The following is a 22,907-nucleotide window of genomic DNA, read 5'->3' as shown; positions in this document are numbered from 1 at the left end:
CCGAGGGAAACCATCATATAACTTGTTATTGCCACACCACCACCACAAATCAGCCCTAGCCGTAGGTCGGAAGTTTGGTTTCATAACCGTCATCTCAGTGCACCAAGAAGAGTTCAAGCTACCTAGTTTTACTGCATTGCCAGTCAGGTTAATACAAGTGAAATTGTTCACAGCTACATCTGAAGAAAAGAAAGGTGGTTTATTAGAGACTGAGCGTTGAGTTTTAGGAAAGTGATTTTCCAGATATGAGCAATGACCTCGTTTTGTATTGTTCATAAGATGCAGGAGGCATGCACTATTGACTGGCGCCGGTACAACTCGTAAAGTGGGGCGGGCTCCCATACATACTATGCAGTCGGAAGCCGTCGTGTCAGCAGCTTGTTCAGCTAGTAGTAACCAGTTGTTTGTTGCTCCAGAAATACCGGTTAGAATTTGGAAGAGGTCATCTTTAGACATTTTATTTGTGTCTACAATGCGTATTCGGCCGTTTCTCCCCCCGTTTGTATATGTCACCGGAGGGCCATTAAAGGTGGGATTATCATCTTTAACTACAGAGCTTGGAACTGCAGCAACGCTAGGGCATATTTCCATTTGCCAATACAGGGCGGTGCGATCAGTCCAAGGGGCAATTATAAATTGTTGACAGGAGGTCAAGGCCAGATCCTTTAGGGTAAAAATTAAGCCTGAAAGATCCGGTTTTTTTGCTATTCTGAGCATATTTTGGTTTCTCCAGTGCAAAGCCTGACCCCTAGAGTACTTTGACCAATCCAGGTCCGTTTCTGACACTAAACTGGACCACTTCCACTGATGCCAACCTCCCAGGGTTATATACCACACTGAGGAGGAGAGATGTACTGCCAGGTTAAAAAGATCCCCCCCTTGGTCTTTGGTGACGGGAGTGACTGGGAAGCTAGCGAAATCTATTTCAACTACCCAACTTTTATTGTTGGGGACACAAAGAGTAATCATTCTAGTCGTGCTTGGGGTACAGGAGGTAACCGTGTCTCGTTTCTTTCTAACTGGATCGGGCGTGGGCAAAACTGGAGAGGAAGTGGTGGGCAAGACCCTAGGGGCTACATTTGTCAGATTGGAACTTTCAGAAAGGGGCGAAGCTTTTGAACTTGAAGGTGTCAGAAGTGTCGGGGGCCCTTCACAGATCAGGATTATGCCAATGGGAATGAGACCCAGGGCCAGGAAGGAAACAAAGACGCAACATCTTTGCCTGCCTGTCATTTCAGGGGGAAAGGGCCAAGACATGTTTACTTAGCTTGGATGTCGTCTAATAGAGGATGATGGGGCAGAGAAAGGTGGTCCAGTTCCCCCCCACCTCGCCAAGGGCGTGTTCTAGGAGTTAAAGAGCAACAAAAAGTATCAGTGACACAACTTTAAATGAGCTTTCAGTGGTTAAAACTATTGCAATGTAAAATGTAAATATTAAAAACTCAAGCCAATATAAAAGCAAAGTCATAAAAGATGTTAAAAAAAAAAATAAAAAATGTTTAGTTAAGTATGAAGAACACCCCCTTTTGTAACCAGCCGGCTTGTAGGTTGAGTTTTGGCTCCCTCAAGTGGTTGGTGATGCTGTTGCAGCTCCTTCTGACAGGTCCTTCTGCACCTCTCTCAAGGTTCTTCCTGGTTCGGTGGCAGCAGCGCACTGTGTGTAATGAAACCAGGTGTCACCTTTTCCTTCGAGCCTGACAGCGTGGGAGGTCCGCTCTGTTATGCGGTAAGGGCCTGTCCAGCGAGGCTCAGCCCACTTTCTCTTTGTGACTTTCAGGAGGACGTAGTCCGTTCCAGGTGTAGCCGCCTCTTTCAGCTCTTGCTGGTTTCTTTCAGCGACCTGTGAGGAATACTGGGCAACAAAACTGCGGAGCATGTTATAATATGTCCTCGGATCGAGGTCTGAATCAGCTTCATCCGACATTACCAGGCGAGAGGAGGGGCCAGGAAAAGGCCTGCCATGCTCCAACTCAAATGGAGTGTAACCAGAGGTTTGATTTACTGAGCATCTTATGGACATTAATGCAAGAGGCAATGCCTTAACCCAATCTAATTTGGTCTGTGCACAGATTTTAGCCAATTTAGTTTTTAGAGTTTGATTCATCCTTTCCACTTTCCCCTGGGACTGGGGGTGGTAAACTGAGCCAAACTTATGTTTCAAACCTAATGCGGCTTCAACCCTCTGCAGATCGTGGTTCCTGAAATGTGAACCATTATCCGACCTTATGACCTCGGGAAACCCATGCTGTGGTATATAATGATTAATCAGACACTTCACCACAGTTCTACTGTTTTCACTTGCTGTCGGCCAGGCTTCTGGCCAACCTGAAAATGCATCCACAGCCACCAGCAGGTACCTGTAACCACCCACTCTGTCCACCATGTCTGTGTAATCAATGATTATTTCTTTCCCTGGGCAAAGTGGGATGGGGAAGTACCCTGCTACTGGCTTGAAGGCGGGTTTGATTCCAAATTGGTTGCACTCCTTACAGGTTTTAACCATGTATTTTGTCATGTCTTTTAGATAAGGGTGCCACCAGACGGCTAAATTTCTCATCATTTGTGCAGGTCCCACATGCCCCACTCCATGTGCCTCTTCCATTGCTGTCTGTCTGACCCCTGGCGGTAGAATGGGCCTTCCATCTGGGCCACGCCAGACGTCTGTGTTTGTGGCCCCTCTTGTTACCCATAATGATTTTTCCTGGGGGCTGGCTTTGTCTTGTAACTCTCTGATTGTGGCTAGGCTTAGTTGTATGGGTGGTCTTTCTGGAGGGGGTGTGGCTTCTGGGTCCATTACCATAATCAGGGAGGGTAAGTAACCAGCTGTCTGCTTAGCTACTAAGTCGGCCTGTTTGTTACCTAATGCCACTAAATCCAATCCGGCACTGTGTCCTTTGCATTTTACCACTGCCACCTTAACAGGTAACAACAGTGCTTCCGCTAATTCCCTCATTTCCATCTCATGTTTAATAGGCTTTCCGCTGGCTGTCAAAAAACCAGCTCTTAGCCACTGCTTGAGCTCCACATGCACTGCTCCCACAGCATAAGCTGAATCACTGTATATATTCACTTTCTGTCCCTTTCCCATCCTTAAGGCTTCAATCACCGCTCTCAGTTCAGCTCTCTGTGCAGACTGTTGTCCTGTCAACTGCTCTGCCTTCACTGTTTTCCATCTCATGTCTGTCTGTTCCACTATTGCCCATGCAGCCTTCAACATTCCACTTTCAGTTCTGAAACAACATCCATCTGTGAACCAATCTTTTTCTGCATCCATTAGAGGTTCTGCCTGCAAATCTGGCCTGATTTTCTCCTGTACCTGCACAACCTCTTCACACATATGTGGTTCCCCCGATCCCATGTGATCAGCCATGTTTATGCCTTCATGTGAGTAGGTGATGTGTGGTGCTTCCAAAATGGTACTGAGGCGTCTCTGCCTGAGTGAAGTGAGTGTGAAGGCCTGTGAGGAGACGTAGGCCACCACACTGTGTGATGTCAAAATTTTTAGTGGGTGGTTCATCACTATGTGTGCTGTTTTCTGAATGATTTTTGCAAGTCCAGAAACGTGTTGTGTGCACGGTGGGTGGCGTTTTTCAGTGTTGTCAAGCATTACGCTTACATATGTCAACACTTTTCTCTCTCCCCCTTTTTTCTGGAACAGGATACCATTGATATGGGTTCCAGTTCCAGAAACATCAAGATGAAAAGGCAAAGCATAATCTGGCACAGCAAGGTCAGAGGCGACAGAAAGCTGTTGTTTTAACTTTATAAACGCCTGTTCTGTTTCTGTAGTCCATGAGAGGGGAGCAGAGAGGTTTCTCATGCCTTGTTCATTTACCAAAGCGCGCAAAGGAGAAGTAAGGCCAACATAGTCTGGGACATAGGTCCTGCTGTAACCAGTTAGGCCCAAAAATGACAACATGTCTTTTACAGTTAGAGGTTTTGGATGGTGCAAAATGGAGTTCCTGTGTTCTGGGGACAAGGAAATACCGGACTGTGAGACCATGCGGCCTAGAAAAGAAACCTGTTTTCTTGCAATCTGTAGTTTGGTTTTGCTCACTTTAAAACCTGTGTTGGCCAGGTGTTGAAGTACCACTCTGGTGGCCTCCAAACAGATGTCAGCCGTGGGAGCAGACAGTAAAAGGTCATCCACATATTGTATTAACATACAGTCAGATGGTAGTGGGCAGGTTTGTAAAAGTTCTTTCAAACACTGATTAAACAGACCTGGGGAGAGGGCAAATCCCTGTGGTAAGCGAGTGTAACGCCATTGTCGGCCTCTAAATGTAAATGAGAAAATGTCACGCAGTGACTCACGAAGTGGGAGGCAGAAGAAGGCATTAGCCAAGTCAATACAGGTGAACCAGGCATGAGATGGTGGGAGGTTGGTCAAGGCAACATAAGGATTAGGCACAGGCAAAGTAGGAGTGCCAAGTAAGGCATTAATCCTTCTCAAATCATGTGCCATTCTGAACTTCCCCGTGCCTTTTTTCTCAACGGGTAGGATGGGCGTGTTCCACTTAGAGCAGGAGGGCTCCAGGACACCGGCAGTGACCAAACCAGAAATTGTTTCTGCAATCCCAGCCTCAGCCTCCGGTTTGTGTGGGTACTGAGGCTGCCACAAAGGGGTAGCAGATGACAGTTGAAAAGAGACTGGCTCCACATCAACTAAACCTACATCTGTGGGTCCAAGGGACCACAAACAATCTGGAAGAGAGTCGAGTAAAGGCGCAGCATCACAGTGGTCTGTGTGTTCTCTGCCATGTGACCCGCTGACTACTCCATGTTGCAGTGTTGCGGAATTAAAGCAATCATTTAAAATTTGGTATGTGTTGGTAGATGGAGAAAACAAAACCTGTGGGAGTTTTGTAGGTGTCCAGTCAGTGGCCGCAAGGGAACGTTTAACCATTCCACCCAGCTCCTTAGCCTGGTGTCCAGGATGTAAGGCCAGTGACACATGGGGAGCTGCCTCATCAGACATCATGTACCACTGTAATTGATCTGTTGTAAAAGTAACCGCTGCTGCCACTCCCTCCGGTGCCGCAAAAATGCATGACATGTTCAAAGACCAAGCCCGCCCCTCACACTGCTCTTGGAACATGTGCTGGTACCAGGTGGTGTCATGCCTGTCATAAAACAGTGTAACATGAGGTGGGTCAGGGGGAGGGACATAAGGATGCAGGAGTGAGAGCCACGGCCGCCATTGCTGAAAAGCAGTCCAAACTCCTGGTTCAGCAGGTGTTTCAACTTCCAATAATGCCCAGTAGATGTCAGCAGAGTCCGCTAAACAGGAGGAGGGTTGCAGCAGAAACTGACCACCTCCCTCTGGCCCATCAGAACAGGGAAGCACAACACCAGTAGGGAGAGTCACAGTTAGGCCTTGTGAAGAGCAGAGTATTGTGGCTCCTAATTTAATCAACAAGTCTCTTCCCAGTAAATTCACAGGCGCCTGTTTTGAACAAACATAGCTGTGTAACAAAGTCTGATCTCCAACCGTTGTGGGGAGAGGCACGGTGTAAGGCAGAGTTTTAGGTTCCCCAGATATGCCCACCACTGTAATCACTGTGTCAGTAAGTCTTTCACGAGCAACATCCTTAATGGTGGAGTACGTAGCTCCAGTGTCCACTAAAAAGCTGCTTCTTCTTTTATCTACAGTTATGGACAGCATAGGGTCCGCCGTTGTCCCTTCACTGTCCTGGGCAGTCTGTGGGGTGTCCTATAGCTGGGGACCACCCTCGTAGTACTCCCACCCCATCACAGGCATCTGTGGGGCCGGGGGCACTTCAACTAAAGCACCACGAGGTCCACCTCTGTGGCCAGGATGCTGATAGGGCCCACCACGGGCTCCCCTGCCTCTTCCAGCAGCCGGGTTCAAAGGGCACGCTTTAGCCCAGTGTCCAGGTTGTCCACACCGGAAACAAACATACATCTGGCCTCCCCTACCACCTCCCATCTGACCTCTTCCCCTGAAACCACCTCTGTTTCCTCCAAATGGGGAACCTCTCTGCCCATAAGGGGCCGGGGAGTGATAAGCACCATACTGGGGGGGCTGTGGATCAGCTGGCCACGGGTTCGGATACAAATCAGGGGCAACTGGACCAGGAGGGGGAGCCGCAGCGGCCACAAGCTGCTTTTTAGGCTTGTCACCTTTTCCACCCAGGTCGTTTTTCGCTTTCTGCAGCTGAACCTTCAACAGTTGCAACTGTAAATCTTCGACGCTCTCCGCTTTATCATCAGACTTAATCTGCACTTTGTTAAGATTAAAAATCAAATGTTTCTTCCAGATTGCAAAGTCACAGTCCTGCAAATCAGGATTATCCTCCATTTTCTGGCTTACTGACTCCGGAATGCCCCTCAGCACCGCCCTTCTAAACCACATGCTCTGTGAACAAGTCCTACTGGGGTGATGACCTGTATGGTTCACCCAGTCTTCAACCGCCTGATTTAGATAATGGGTGGGATTTTGCTTTTCCTCCCATTTAAATTTCTGTAAGGTGCCTTGATTTTTGGGTGGGAATTGTTTGCGCAGGGCCGGTCCAATAAACCTCAAGGCCTGCATTAGTGGCACCTCGTTCTCATGCGTGGTAGTACCCGCATTTTGTTCCAGATCCGCTGCCTGAGATCGGGATGTGCACCTAGTTATAATAGCTCTAAAATCTCCCAGTGCGAGGTCCTGTCCAGCTGTGTATTTATCCAAACCAGCTAACCAGGCATTCCCTCCCTCCATTATGTCAGGGAGTTTGTCCACTAGGGCCTGGACATCTCCGAATGAATAAGGTTGATACACTGGTCTACGTTGCGCTTTAGTCTGGACCAGGGGAAACATGCCTGGAGGCTGAGGCACAGGGCCCTTAGATCTAGTCTGATATCCTAAACTGTGAGGGGTAGAGGGGGGTGTATTGTTAAGGTCACTGAGTTCATCATCAGTATCCTCAGTTTTTCCCCCGCCTGGTGGGGTAGCAGTGTCAGCAAAAACGTGGGCTAAACTCATCTGTGTTTCCGGATCCTGACGGCCCACCAAAGACATGTTAACTGTGACATTTGGTGAAGTGCCAGGCTCAGTTTTTGCAGTAGCGGTCAGATCTCCTTTAACAGCGACAGGAGTGCTGGCAAATGGGTTGGACCGGGAAAGAGGGGCTGACGCAACACGATTATTCACCTGGACCACTGACCTACGTTCATTTAAGCAGCTGCGTAATGCTGCTTCTAGATCAGTTAATTGTTGTTCAGTGGGTTCCTGTCTGTTCATTCGAACCGCAAATGGTGCGCTCGCAAATGGGTCAGTTAGGCCCTCAGATCCGGTTCCAGAACAATGGGACATGGAAGAGGGGGCTCTACTACTAGCTGAGGGTGTCGCCGACAGAGAGGAGCTTCCTGGGCAAAAATGCTTGGTATCTATGGGAGTTGGAGCTACGGGCGGTTCTTCTCCAATAGTCATTATTCCACCAGAGATATTAAGTACCGGATATATGCCTGCCGAGGGAGGAGTCTGGACTGAGGCAGAATAGGGAGGTGGCTGAGACCTATTTTTCTTCATGTGTGGTTTTGCAGTTTCCCATAAACACACCCAGTGATTAAATTTAGCTTTGCGGCCTGCGTGCTTATCTGCTTCCTTTCTGTGTCTCACCCCGCTTATCACACCTGCACCTGCTGCTGCTGAGTTGGCTTCTTCCTCTTTCTCTTTTGCCTGCATAGCCTTATTCTGCCAAATTATTCCCCAATTACCACTACTCCCCTCATTCTTTCCCTTTTCTTTCATTAACCTTTCAGCTGTTTTCCTCAATGACTCTTTCTGCTTTTTTGCTTCTTTAGGCTGGTGTGTGGAGTTGATGACTGTCTCAACACATGTTAATTGTTCTCCCAATGTGCTAAGAATAACACCGGGACCCCAACCATCATCATTAGTTTGTCGATCTAATTCTCCATCCATTTTACTGTCAATGGAGGAGTGTTCTTTTATTGATTTTAAAGGAGAATTTGGGCCAGCTGGGTTTCTGCCTCTGTTAGGCACTAATCAGCTGGGGCGCTGCTTTAAAGGTGAGTCAGCACTGAAATATCCCTTCAGGTGTTACCAAGCTTCTACCAAACCGGAGTCTGGCGGGTAACCTTGCCTAGAGCTTCCTGATAGGGGTGCTAGTTGGTTGTCACCTTGTTCACACGTCTCATTCACACTTCATACATTACCTGCAGTCACTCATTACCCTCCTTATGTATGTAATAAATGTGTAAAAAAATTCTATGTGTGGTGTATTATTTTAACCAAAAGAGGAACCTAGTTCCTTTAATTGTGTAATCTGTGAACACGGAGAACCAAACTGTCCTGCCCAGTGTTCCACAGCAAGCATTCAGCGTGTATTTATGTGTGTCCAATATCAAACAGAACATCAAAACATTTAAAACACTAAAATCATCGGGGTTTTAAGAAGAGATCCGTTTTCTCCTATTGATCAAAGGGACCTCTCCTTTTGGACTCCAACCAGTACTTCTCTTTTTTAAGTTTTAGAGGATCTTTTCTAATAAAGTCCTCTGGGCCTTCCTAACCCTTCTGTAGTTTAGAGAATATTACTAAAAAATATTCTCAAGGCCTTTAACCTTTTAATTTGTTTAGAAAGGCGTTACTAATAAACCCTTTCAAGGTCCCAGACCTGCTGAGGTATTTATCCGACACCGGAGAGCGACCCGTCGGCCGCAACCGTGGTCAGACCTCAGTTCACTCTTATCTTTATTCACTTATTCACTTATTTCTTATTCACTTATCTCTTATTCACTTGTCTGATTCTCAGCAAGCCTTAAGTAAGCCAGACAATTTTGGTTATGAATTACTAGGAGTTTGGACACTAAGTATTTTTATAATGTTCAATATAGCAGAAATAAAAGGTCTGCTTACCTTGTTTTTGTGTGCACACAGCTTTTGTCCAAACTCCGTTCACTCAGACCACGGCTGATGTCCTCCCCCCCGTTCCAGTTTGGCCTGGAGCGGATCCTGTTCGTGACGCCAATTGAAGGATATAAAAAAAAAACAACAACAGCAATAGAATAATATTAAACACAAAGTGAACCCGTCTTCCTTCATTAAATAGGTTCTTTTAGATGTTAAGGAGGAATTGACTTAACCAGGCTGGCGGAGAATGAAGACAACCGGACACCTGCAGCAGATGGGGGAATCAGTGAACTTTTATTGAGACAGAGACAACCTCTCAAAAACAGCTCACATCAAGAGATTCCTAATATTTGCTGTGAGGATGGGTATATATTCTCTAAAACTTACAGGAGGGGGTTGTGAGGAAAGTGCTGCATTAGCAGAAAAACAACTCCATAAAAGGAAAGCGGCCTTGAGTGTTCTAGTCTCTTCGCTTGCAGATATCTTTCGCCTGCAGGATGAGGCGATCGCTTCTTATCGCTCTCAAGGCCAAAGTCGTGAGCACACAGTTGCACAGTAACTTTAAAGCTGTGAGCACATTTTTATTACACAGTTGCACAGTAACTTTAAAGCTGAACAATATTTAAAGCTGAATAATGTTTGATCAGATTATATTTTCTTCAATAGGGTATATAAAAAGTTAAATCTTACAGCATTTACTTAAGCAACACAAAAATTAAAATGTGCTACATGCTTTCCTTCTCATAGTGAAATTGCAAAGTATAAATGTCTGACATTGATACTGTGGACCATCATATTCTGCTAGATAGGCTGAGAGACTGGATGGGTATATCAGGGGCTGCTTTGGACTGGTTTGAATCCTATTTGCATGAACGATCCTTTTCTGTGGCTACCTCTAAGTACAGTTCCTCTTCTACTTTTCTTGCCTATGGTGTGCCACAAGGTTCAGTTTTGGGGCCTTTATTGTTCTTACTGTATTTACTTCCTCTTCAACACTTATTGAGCACTTTTAAGGACATTTCATATCACTGCTATGCAGATGATATTCAGGTATATATCTCCTTTAAGCCCCATGATGTTTCCAAGCTACAAATTTTGCACAAGTGCATAGACTCCATTAGATGTTGGATGGCTGGAAACTTTCTTCAACTAAATGAGAAGACTGAAGTTCTTGTTTGTGCTCCTAAAACTTTTGTACCTAGTGTTATGGAAAACTTGGGTCCACTTGCTACATTTGCAAAACCGTCTATCAGGAGCCTTGGTGTTAGTATTGACTCAGCTCTGACTTTGGATGCCCATGTAAAATCTTTGGTTCGCTCCTGTTTTTATCATTTGAGAAACATTGCTAAGCTGAGTCCCATTGTATCGCGCTCCGAATTAGAAATTGTCATTCATGCATTTGTTTCATCTCGTCTGGACTACTGTAATTCTTTGTTTACTTGTTTATGTAAAGCCTCTTTGGATCGTCTGCAAGTTGTTCAGAATGCTGCTGCAAAGCTTCTGACCAAGTCCTCCAAGTTTTCCCATGTCACACCCCTGCTGATTCAGCTGCACTGGCTCCCCGTTAAATTCAGGATCCAGTTTAAGGTTTTGACCTTGACTTTCAGGGCCCTGCATGGACAAGCACCAACATATATAAGTGAACTTTTGCATCCATACATTCCCAGCAGGTCCCTGAGGTCATGTGACCAGGGCTTGCTTGCTGTCCAGGACACGAGGCTGAAAACAAAAGGCGACAAAGCTTTTGGAACTGTGGCCCCCAGATTGTGGAACTCTCTCCCTTTGAGCCTGAGATCTGTGGACTCAGTGGTCACTTTTAAAAAACAGCTAAAAACCCATCTTTTTAAACTTGTTTTTAGTTGATTTTTATTTTTAGGTTTTAGCTTCTGTGAAGCACTTTGTGATTTTTATCTTGAAAGGTGCTATATAAATAAAGTTTTACTTACTTACTTACTTACATTAGGATTTTTTCCTTCTTGTGCCCTTTACTTCATATCCTCCTTCTGAGTGCTTGGTCTGGCTAAATGCTTGTGTCAGTAAACGTTTGTGGCTTACTTTGCAGCAGCTGGTGAATTGACCAAAAGCCACCCCTCAGGCTTAACACTGCAGGCCTCATTAATGCAAATCTAGCTTTAACAGACTGATGGGAAATTGGCTCCCTCCACTCCACTGTGAGACTGTAGAAAAGGCAGGAACAAGGTGAGAACAGAGATGGGTTAAGTAGCCCGGACATGGGATTTAAAAGCAAAGGTTTGCATCAATCAACTGGTGTGGACATAGATACCAAAACCACAAAAGCCTGAAATGAGAAATATGGTCTAGAAAAGTAGATTTTTCAAGCAGTTAAGTGCTTTTGCACTTGCAGTGTCTGCCACTGTCTACTGTTGTCAGTTGCAAAAACTGTTGCTACTGCAATAGAAAGTCATGATATTTTTTTACAAAGGATCCACTGAAAATACAGTGTGGGAAAGGATACAGGAAGAGGTTATTCAACAGCAGAGAATGAACAGAACAATGAAAAAGCCCATAATGGAATGAACATCTGCTTATAATATGGGGTAGTAAACAAATTCTATAATATTTGTTAATAGGGCGCTCCATATAAGTTTATTGTGTCATATGGCTAACCATATCCCTGATTTTAAGCAGCAACTCACTGTGTCTGAACAGTGACAAGCAGCAGCCTGGGGTGTACATGCTGTTAAGATGAAGTTAGTTGCATGCCACTGCTGTGGCACGGCATCCTGCTGCTGCCGCTGTTCAAGACAGAAAGAAAAGCTTCCAGGCAGCATCCACGATAGCAAATGCTCACTGTCTGAAAGCAGCATCGCTTGCATTGATGGGAAAGGTTGGAGAATAAATCATTATTCCAGAATCGCAATGTGAAGGAGAGTGAAGCCAAACCAAGCGGTTAACATGTCACTGCTCACAAGACGCTGGCGCTGCTGTCTTGTGTGGAGTCAAATGGAGAAAATAATCATTCTAACAAAGGCAAGAATGCCAAGAGTTCCTATACCGCTAAAATTAGCAAATGTTAGTCACCGTGGTTGTTGTTTTTCTTCTTGCCACTTCAAGGTTCTTGGATATTGTTCTGTCATGCAAATCAGATGACGCTTAGTAGCACCAATTAAATTGACATGGCCCAAAAGTTTTGACATTAGCTTGAGTATTTTATAATGAGGAGAATTCAGTTCAAACAAGCACACGTGTGTCCGTGTTTATTTTGTCTGTTTTCACAAAGAAACTCAAATGTACTGCTCAAAAAAAGCTCAAAAAAACAAAGTTAAAAATGATAAAATAATATTTTTCTAAGCAAAGAACAGGAAAACAAGTGATTCATTGCACGTGTTTTGATTTTTAAATGGTCTGGTAAAGGTGAATCAGAACAGTGCAAAAATATATAATAACTAATAATAACTGCTTTCACATTATAACCAAGTGCTTCTACTGTAGCACAGAGTGAGACTTTCTCTTACTCCAAATACTTTATTTTGGACCTTGCAATTTCTTAATTACAAACCATTTAAAAATATCTGGCTGTGCAAATGATTAGTTTAATGGTTACACCTACCCTCAGTGATTATTGCCATGCGACAGGCTGAAATCTGATGAAGTTAGACAGTCATATTGGTAGAAAATTAGATTGAGGGCATGTTGTTCATGGTTTCATGGCAATATTACAGTAAAGCGTGACACACAGAAGCAAAAGAAAATCCTGCACTTTGTTTGAGGATTCATTTCTCACCATCATGTCGCTTTGAAACAATAAATGCAAAAAAAGTGATCTAGACCAAAACATCTAGACTGGTGTTTACTTTGTGTCAGTAAATACCACTGAAAGAAGATAACAGAAACATTATATCTCAGCAAGTACAGTCAGCACCTAAACGTGTCATGAGGTTTAGTTCATCTGGAGTGCTACAATGATTTAAAGACATGACTATTTACGTGGGAGGAGGAAGTCACTACACCTGCCTCTGTCTTTTGGTCCCTGCCACTATGTAATGAAGGGGCACAGCAGCTCTGCAGGTTAACATTCTGTCCATCTCCTGAAGACAACACGTCAGTATGGATTAGGGAACTGAAGTAGCCATGAAGGGGAAAAAAACTCTCCCATCTCCAATTACAATAAGCAAACAGCTCCTGGGAATGAAAGGAAGAGAAGGGATGATATGCACTCTAGCAGCACCCAGTTCAGCCCACACAAGACAAAGCAAACATTATTAGCTTAATAACATTTTCAGTTCACGGCAACCAGCATAACAACAAGCTAATGGAACACGAAAGCCCAAATTAATGAGAACAAATAATTTGTAATTACAACACAGTTTAAAGGCTCTCACAGGTCCTAAGTTGAATGATTGCACAGAGAGTTTGGCCTAATTCTCTGTAGTCAGCTTTGTGTGAATACAGTGTGCGGGTATGGTTTCCCTGTACCATGCAGGACTTTACAGGAGCCTGATGTTTCTCAGATAATAGTCCCATTAGCAGGTCCTCTTTTCCTGCTACCTAGCCTATGTTATGGGTTATTACCACTGCCATATTGAAGATTGCACCCTTCTGACATGTTTATGGCACATTACAGCACACATACACTTGTCTGTATAATAACTGTCTAGCCTACAGTGTTCTTAATGATAAAACGAGGTAGAAACTGTTTTATGATTTAAGTGGCTGCAGAACATCAAGCCATCTGCTTCCGCTAGCATCATCTGCTTGTTTTGTGCTCATTTTGATTAATGCAGACTTAGGATTTACATTTACAACCAATGTAAAAGTAATCAGGACAAGATGTTTTCTGATTTTTTAACTATGTTTTATTTTTCACTATGAATGAGCTTTCGGCAGCTCATCTCCCTCAGACTCCTTCATTCCAACCTTTAGCTTTTGAGTTATTATTATTCTCAAATCTATTATATATTATTATATATATTATTTGTTCATTCAGTCTGGCTGTTTTTCATAAGACGGAAGTCTGTAAATGTGCTAATGGATTGACTGCTGTGCCGTGATGATCTATAATCAGCACCAGTGGAAAGATATCACACTCAGTTCCTTAGTAAAAGGAGAATCTTGACATGATGTCTGGACTATAGCCCGAGCTAAATGTTCTGCACCAGCCCTAGAAGAGCTGTCTAGCTTCTCTCAGCTGTCCATGCAAAGAACCCGTTACAGTTGGCTGGAGCATAAACAAACTGAATAAATCAGCAAAGACAATGTGAAAGCCAATTCATCCCCTAATGATGCAATTTTAAGTATGGGCAGAATACTCCTGATTCAGAAGTCTGGAAATAAGAGAACTCATAACATTTTCCAATCTTTTGTAGGCATCTTCCTCTTAAAATGATCACAGGAACTTTGCTTTTTGTCAATACCTGTGCTTTTAGAACACCATGGCATGCTCTTTCCAAGGTTATTGTTTAAAGCGTATGGCACATTTAGATAGCTGAGCTCTCTAAGTGTGCTCAGCTGGGGGGGGGGAGATGTTTTGGGTTCCCATGTCTTATGGGAGTTGCTTTAAATGGTTTTTACTGGAGAGTCATTAATATTTTACAGAGTGTAATAGGCCCTGAGCCTAGGGACCATGTTGGCACCATGATTACAGCACACATAGCTATTAAAACCGATAAGCTCTGATGTGAAGGAAGCCTATGTCCAGAGAACAGTTTGATAATAATTTTATTGAAAGCATTAAATGTTGGGGCCTTTTGAGTCAAGTGAACAAACAAAACCTTTGCCTCATCACAGCCTGTGAAAGTGAAAAACACATCCCCGGGGTACTAAACAACTTCCATCAAAGCCTGACAAATGATTTCGCCACCTCTTTATTATGCATGCCATACCAGCTTGGGAAGAGAAATGACTTGAATGACTTGAAATGTGCTTGAATCGCCTGAGCACCATGAAATGATACAACTAATGCAGAAGTCAGTTGTTGTGGTTCAAAAATGTTACGTACAGCCACATTGCATGTTCTGTCTTTTTCTTGTCATCTATCTCTAAATGTGTATAATCGGGCAGAAAGGTCACAGACACACAGATGGCTCATATTTAAAAAAAAATTTTTTTTTAAAACTCTAATTTTGCTGACTTTCTGAATCAACTCAGTATTCTGTGAACATGGCAGTATAAAAGCATTGTGCAGTATTAGTTCATGCGAAAGATGTTTTCAGTGGAGGTGCAGGTGCTTGGGTAATACTGGAGACTTGCTGCTGCTAAGTGTAGTTTCCTGCGGCTTTATGAAGACCGTGCCGCACTGCAACCTGCAGGGAAAATTCCTGAGAGCTGGACACCATGTGGGAAAGATATGGCCATTACTGCTAGCAATCCCTCTAGTACTGGAACAGGCCACATTAGTGTGGGGCTGTGGGTCCTTGTTAACATTATTGGCAGGTGGTGCGTGAAGCCAGTTGTCCTTGTGAGGACCCTAAAGGCAACTTCTCAAACAAAACTAAAAGCCTCGAAGTCTTGTAAACTTTTCAACCACAAGCATCGGTGCCTTGATGGATCAGGGGAAGAAGCATTCTTGGTTTAGCTGTAAAAAATAAACCAGACACATAAAATGCTGCAGAAAACTGAACTTCATACTCTGAAGAGAGATATCAATACTTCTATTGCCAGCGTTTTATTGTTTTAAAAAAATGTTTTTGTATTTAAGAATGTTACGTCTCCTCAGAGAGTCGCTGATTTAACTATCTGCTAATAGATGAAGTGTTAGTGTGAACACATGATATAAAAACGAATTTAAATATGTTCAACACATGGATGGTTTTCCCAGGACAGCGTATTAACATCACTCAACTGACACAACAGCAGATGGTACACTGTGTGATTTTTTTTTCTTTATTTTTTTGCTGCTGTTACAACACTACATGCACAACACAACAATACAAAACATAAAACAGAATAAAATGTAAAAATTAAAGTAAAAAAAAAGATGTTTTGACATCACACTCGGTGCACATTGTTTAAATTGTCATATGTTTACAACCAGTAAATATAAGCTCTGTAAATGATGGCTTTGGTAAGAAGCCTGTGATTCGAGACAGTCTCATTCACTTTCCTTTCAAAAACAAAGTAATCAAAAGGTGAGAGACTGGGATGACTGAAGGAAGCGCGCAAGAACTGAAACTACTGGAAAAAAAAAATGTATTGAAGAGAGACAAAACCTGCAGGGCTGAAGTGTTTTAGAGGCTATCTTTACCTCTTGTGCACAAGTACACTCAATGTTTCTGCGTTCTTCTGTGAGCCCTCACCCACACAAGGTTAAACCGTGCAAACATTTAAAGCTTTTAATTTATGGGAATGCACTGTTGTTCTTGCCACACTGGACCTCACAGACGGGGGCTCTGGTAGAGGCCAGAGTTGACGAGGTTTAGTTTACAAGTGCTCGTGTGTGGGTGGGTGCAAAAATCTATCGTATGTGAACCTGCCTTAGTGTTTAATTTTTTCAAAGTCTTTAATTGGCAGTCTCATTAAGATTGCAGTCTCTTTGACTGCTGAATGCTACTGAGTGCACAAAATGTATTTCTCAATGAGGATATTTTCCTGCAAGTATGCAGACACCATAGATTTTATTTCCCTTGCCAAAATAATTTCGTTGTAATCACATGAAAAGTGTATTTTCACTTAATGAAACAGTACATTTTTAAGCAACTATGCCACTTTGCAACAATTTGGTTCTCTTTAAAGCCTGCTTATTAAAATGCTGCATAAATATTTCCTTTCCCCCCACTACATTAATCTTTTTGCCACAGACAGACACTTCAGCCAACCTTCTGAAAAAAAGCCTCACCAGCTGTCGGGAAAATTGAAAAAATCTCTGACAAGAGGCTCTCCATTCTACCGACAGCCCATATGTTCACCACTAGATCTCTACTCCAGGAGCTTATGCAGCTGTTGGCATGTCTTGAAGTCCAGGTGAAACCAGGAAAAAGACAGATGAGAAGATATCAGCAGATGATAAGCTTTAATGTTGGCAAGAAATCAAATCCAGATCCTCAACCAGTGTGCCTAACACTCATTAGGGTGGAGGCTTGGATATACTGTATAAATATACATGCAGATGTTTATTTGATCTCTTCCTCTGGCAGGTTATCTTGAACAGATTGTGGCTCCTTAGCACTGACACTTAGGTGCTGACAGATAGACAGATGGCCTGCTAGTTGCCCCCTTGGTCTCCTTCTGATGGCGTCTATGAGGATGGATGGGATTATTTTTAAGGTACAATTGGTCATCTCAAACACTGCTGTGTATTTACTCAATGATCTACTTGCATAGATCTTGTTTACTCTTTGTAAACAGCAGTAATTATGGCCACATGCTGTGCTTTAAACAAGAGCCAAATGATTAAATCCTGATAGTCCATAGCTCACTATGTATCAGGGGAGAAAAAGTGTGCTGTGCAAACACACGACAGCAATTTTTGGCTATTTTAACAACATGCTGGAAAGATTACATCTTTGCCACATGACACAGTTGTTCACATTTGATGCCAGTTAGCAGCTACAGAAAATGGAAGCAAACAGCTTTCTGAAGATGCTACTTTAATTTGCGAACTACAGTATAATGACAACAGGCTCTGTGTGTGTAAGTGCGTGTGTGTGCGCTTGTAAGTCTGTCTGTCTGTCTATCTGGCAGGCTACTATGCCTGGGTAGAGAGGGAGTCAGGAACAGTCCACAGATCTAGGCATTAAACTAATGTGCTGGGATCAGGGGCCAGCGCCTCGCAAGCTGTCTCTTTGGCTGAAGGCTGTAATACGAATGGGCAGTGAGTGAGCACTGGCACTAGTGATGGCACAAAAACCAAACACCTGCCTAAGTCCTGTTCCAGTCCCCATAAACACTATATTTTCATCTATCCAATGTCTCCTCCGGTTGTGATTAGTGTGATCAACAATGGACCCAGGTGATGAGATTAAAGTCCCCGCTTTGTTGGCCAAAGGGGATATTGAGAACCCATGACTGGATGCACTCATGGATGGGATCTTAATTGGAAATGCCATTATACTTTCAGCAAGTACATGGTACTCTTTGTTCAATTTAAACCTACTGCTATTTATTATTTACCTCTGATTTATCTGTTACTGACTAATTTATTGACACAGCTGGTGAAACTCTGACTGAATGCACTTAACTGAATGCATGGGAGAGTGTATCTGTGCCTGAGAGGTTTTATGACAAAAACAGATTTATTTTAAAAAGAGTTTTAGACGTTTACTTATTTAGATATAATATGAACTAGACACTGCATTTTATCAGCATGGATAACTGCTGGGAGGAAGACTTTGACTTACTAACTTGATATGAAGGGAGATTTACTTTTATTCCCAGTGATGAATTCCTCCTGACACACTCACTAGTGGAAGAAGTTTCTTGACAGTGCTCTGGAGTGTAGCCGCTTCTTCTGTTCTCCTTTAGACATCTTTATGTCTCTCTAATTTCTTCTCTGATCTGCTTCTGCCACAGCGTTGCAGCGACGGGTTCAAGTAATGGGGAAATGAAATGGGGGGAGTGGATTTGTTGTCATAGTGCCATCAAGTTTAAGCCCCTTGACACTGAGCGTAAGGTAAAGAAAATGAAACCTGGCTCTGTCTGAGACCTGAAAGCACTGTGTCTTTTCAAAAAGGATATGATGTGGAGTTTATTTTTATTATCAACTGAGAGAGTTGGGGGGTGATTAGGTTGCACTTGAGTGGTGAAGGCTGCTGTTACTTTTTCCCCTGGAAATTGTGTCTTGCTATACGTTCCCCTCTCAAAGTCACCGGGTCCGTTCATGATAGTGCGGCTCATAAGAGACTTAGATTCTTTCCTTGTCTGGCATTAGCAATTACTGCCACCGTGGAAAGGTCAGGAGATGTTTTTAAAATGCGACCCAGGTCTTTGCCTGACTGCTTCACTGAAATGTTGTCATACATTTATTGGGTATCAAATGAGGCTCCTGCAAGTAGTGCCAAGTAGAAAGCCTTGACATTGTGACATTTTATACCAAGGTGAAAGCCTGTCAGAAGACTTTCTCTCGCTTTCTGTCATTTGTCTCTTAGTGTGATCCCTGCTGTTTAATCAATTAAAAGTAATTTTGCAAGCAACAGAGCATTTTGGAGTATTTCAATATGAGAAATGTATGAGATTAATTAAATAAACAGAAAGATGATTTTTAAAGTTGATTCAGGCTTTATTTGTCTTTTGCTGCTCTAAATGTATATATATATTAATTTCCATAATTGGGGAAGTTTTTAATAGATATGAATCTAAATGACTGTGTGACTGTAGAGATAATCATACCTGGACAGACAATACAATTTTCAGCAAGCTAGAAAATTAATTCCCATATTCACCAGATGTTTAATTTATCTAAAGGTTGATAACTCAATTTTCAAATATGTGCTATAAGCACATTACGTATTATAATTAGTCATTTCTACGTTATATGCAAGATTACACAGAGATGCTACAGAATATGAGCATACAAAGGCGCACACATACATTTCAGGTAGCATATATATATATATTAGATAACCCTTGACAGTCTTATCTAAATTTTTAATTGCTCTTAGTTTCATCCCATTTTAATCCATTTCATTACGTTGAGTCTGTGCTATAAGGTGTGGGCTCTTTTAGCAGATGAATATAGCTTGCCTACTCTCTTCCATTTTGATTGTTATGGTAAAGTGTAAGCGCTAATGTGAACCTAATTCACTTCACCCCTCAGCAGTTTAGGCTTTGCCTCATCCATCTCACTTAGAAACTGCACAGCTAGCCAGATCCCTTCTGTATAAAGAGATCAGCTATATTATAATGTCCAGCACAATGATGCTAAATTATTTATCTTACTTAGCTATGGTACAGCAAATAACTGTTAGACACTGAGGAGAAACAACATTCTAGTTATAGACTGTCCTGTTCACTTTTTTTTTCTCTACTGGATTGTGAAGGAGGTGCATAAATAATAGATAAGTAGAAAGCTTTTTTTTTTTTTTTAAAGGTTAGACCTGTATATATTAGGTTTTTGTTTGGCTCTATGAATGTCCACAAACAATGCTAAATATAACTGAGTTTCCTGTCTTGGCATAACATGCATGTATGTGCGTTTGTGTGCGTGTGTGTTTTAATCAAAAAACTAATTAATGTCTTCATGTATCAAAAGGAGATGTGGCAGCAAAACAGGTGTTCTATTCACAACAGCAATTTGATAAGAATATTAAAAAGCAGGAATAAAGAGCAAACACACATCACACAGACTTTATATTTATAAATGAGACAGGCTACTCTTTGTAACAAGTAAGGCCCCATATATATTAATAGAAATGCAGGCTTTGATATGGATTTGCTCCAGGCTAAACAGAGATTGTGGCCTTCTGATTAATGCATTTTTCATGTCAAACCCATGAGAAAGGACTGGGCCAATGCATGCAAAACTTGTGATAAGTTTGAATGTGGTTGCACTCTTGCAAGTTCAATGTATTTATCATATGTATTTATCATTTTGCTGCTTAGTGGTTTAACATCTTAGTAATGTTTTCAATTCAGAAAAGGAAGTGATTAATGGGTAATAAGACATTTACAAGTTATACGAAACTAGAAACTAAGAAACAGAATATTAACACATCTGTTTTTGTGGTAATATGTTTGTTAAGATGTAATTTTTAATATGTTTATCGGAACAGGTGTCTTTTGTATATGAGACATTGAGTCTCAATGGGACTATCTGTAAGGTTTAATAAAAAATAATTAATAAATAAAATAACTATTGATCTTTTGTTGTTGCTTTAGTGAGATTAATGCCTTGATTGTGGACATGAAACTGAACAACCGTAGACGTGACATCTGAGTAGCCATTGCTGTTGTGCGCCTAAAGTAAAATGAAGGCTTAGTTCATAAATTATTGTGTAGCATTGTGTAGTTATTAGTAGATATATGCTTTCACAGCCTCTAGAAAGAAGCTTTTTTTTTTTTACTTTTAACGTGACAACATGTATTGGTAATTTCGGATGTGGCAGCTGAAAATTCAACTCAATTTAATTCAATTCAATTTAAATTATATAGCACCAAGTTACAACAGTAGCCTCAAGGCACTTTGTATTGTAAGCCGAAGACCCTACGATAATAGAGAGAAAATCCCAGCAATCAGACTATAAACAAGCACTTGGCAACAATGGGAAAGAAAAACTCCTTTTTAATAGGAAGACACTAAAAACAGAATCAGGCTCTGGGAGGGGCACCAATCTGGTTAGGGATCAGGGGAGGAAGACAGGATAAAAGACACAGTGTAGAAGAAGATTAAGCATGGCATAATAGTTAAGTTCACTCAATAATCCAAAATGTGCTTGTAATGCTATAAAACGAGAAGAAACCCAATGACTTTGCTTAGGCCTCTGTGTCTGCTTGTGTTGTGTCTGCTGCTCGTGTGCTCTCCCTTTTCCCCTCAGTACTTCCAGGAAAACATAAGGTAACAAGAGCAATGCTAAAGCAATGTATCATTTGTTTAGCTGAGAAATTATAGATGCCATATGCCAAGGAAACAGCATGTTATGAGTTTTGTTTTTCTTTGAAAGAGATGAAATAAAGTTAAAGAAAGGCACTGGAAGCAGGTTTCCAAATGAGACTTATGTAGTGTACTGCTTTGATATCTGCCATTAATCCAGTCCAGTTCTTAATTTTCAACACTTTTGTTCCTGTTATCACCGTGACTTTTAACACGTCTATATAAGAGCACAACTTTGCACTTTTTTTTGAAAAACCAAAAGGTGTAGATCTAAAAAATCTAAAAATCTTCAGATCCAACAAGTGTCTAATCAAGAATCTATGTAATATAGAATTATTTAAGGGACTACAGTAAACCAGATAATTTTTTTTCATATGATGGAGAACAAAAAAAAGTTAAATTTCACTTTTTATGATCCAAATGGAGGCAAACAACAAAAATAGCCACAAACAAGAAACATAGTCACTGAGCAGAAGTAATCAAAGCTCCCACACTGAAAATGGAAAAATAACACCTTGATTTACTGAGAGCAAGAGTTACATCCCGGCGAAAGAAACTCCTCTGAAAAGTAGTTCTTGAACAGTAACAAGGACACATGTGTGCCATTTCAAAGCCACAGTCAGGAGATAGAGATGGAAAGTGAAGAGAAAGCTTTTTTTTTTTTTTTGCTGTCGTCCTATGTCTTACACTCTTATCTGCCTCTTGGTGGGATTAATGCCACCTAAAAGCTCCTCTAACCTTTCCGATTGATTCATGGAGTTCATTTTACAATAACTTAGAGTTTCCTTGTGCATTAATTTCCCCTGCACTGATATTTATCCTTTGCAGGGTTCAAATTCTGGCCTTTTCCCTCCTGCATAAATTGTTGCATCCAGGTTGACTGTCTCCTGGTCCCTCAAGCTTGTGAGTGGTGTAAGTGCTCTGGTGTCATCTCCATGGGTACAGCATAATTAACTTGCAAAGTATATGTTTGTAACTGGGAAGCTCCTTTTTCAGTTAACCAATGCTGATGTCCAATTGGCCTTATCAGTTTTATAGTGTAAAAAGGTGATGTGTATAATTCAACTCTGTAGCCTCTAACCCTATTTTACAGGCAACATTTTGTGATATTTAGCTCACATCATATGTAAATCCAACACTTACATCTGTATCATTTGCTATGTAGTACCATTTTATATATTATGCGTATTTTTACGCTGAAAATACGCATATTTACATTTGAACTGCACGTAAAAAGGGATCAGACCACAGCACAATTTCTGGCCCATGTAATGAAGACAGCAGATGTTTTTTATATTCTTGGTATTTACTTTGTCATAGGTTTATATCTGTTCCATGTTAGTACACCAAAAACAACATTTGTAGACATAAATAGGTGAAAATACATAAATCAATTAATAATTTGTAGAATACTGTCATAAAAACGTCAGTTATTTTCAGCAAATTAAAGTGGCTCGATGTAAGAATTGCTTACATATTCATTATTTTTTTTTGTCTTTTTAGAAACATTGTTATGGCGGGGAAGCCAAAGCGTGAGGTGGACCC

General features: G+C 41.8%; 1 protein-coding gene and 1 long non-coding RNA gene across 2 annotated transcripts in view; one reads left to right on the top strand and one right to left on the bottom strand.

The window, feature by feature from the left end:
- The window catches only part of LOC146551181 (uncharacterized), a 71,685-nt gene that overhangs the window by 25,061 nt on the left and 23,717 nt on the right, over positions 1-22,907 (top strand). The gene's annotated exons all lie outside the window — the stretch shown is intronic.
- On the bottom strand, positions 5,714-9,535 carry LOC146551183 (uncharacterized). Its single transcript, XM_085258746.1, has 2 exons — positions 9,112-9,535; positions 5,714-8,980 (listed from the first exon to the last, which is right to left on the bottom strand). The coding sequence occupies exon 2, from the start codon at positions 7,925-7,927 to the stop codon at positions 5,714-5,716; it is 2,214 nt and encodes a 737-aa protein (XP_085114872.1). The 5' UTR covers positions 7,928-8,980; positions 9,112-9,535.

The sequence above is a fragment of the Mchenga conophoros genome, linkage group LG20 (assembly GCF_057382185.1).
Source record: "Mchenga conophoros isolate Kocher_MC1m ecotype Shallow Benthic linkage group LG20, M_conophoros_male_GT1.1, whole genome shotgun sequence".
Lineage (NCBI taxonomy): Eukaryota > Metazoa > Chordata > Actinopteri > Cichliformes > Cichlidae > Mchenga > Mchenga conophoros.
Note: the sequence above shows the minus strand (reverse complement) of the source record. Positions and strands in the feature narration are given on the sequence as shown.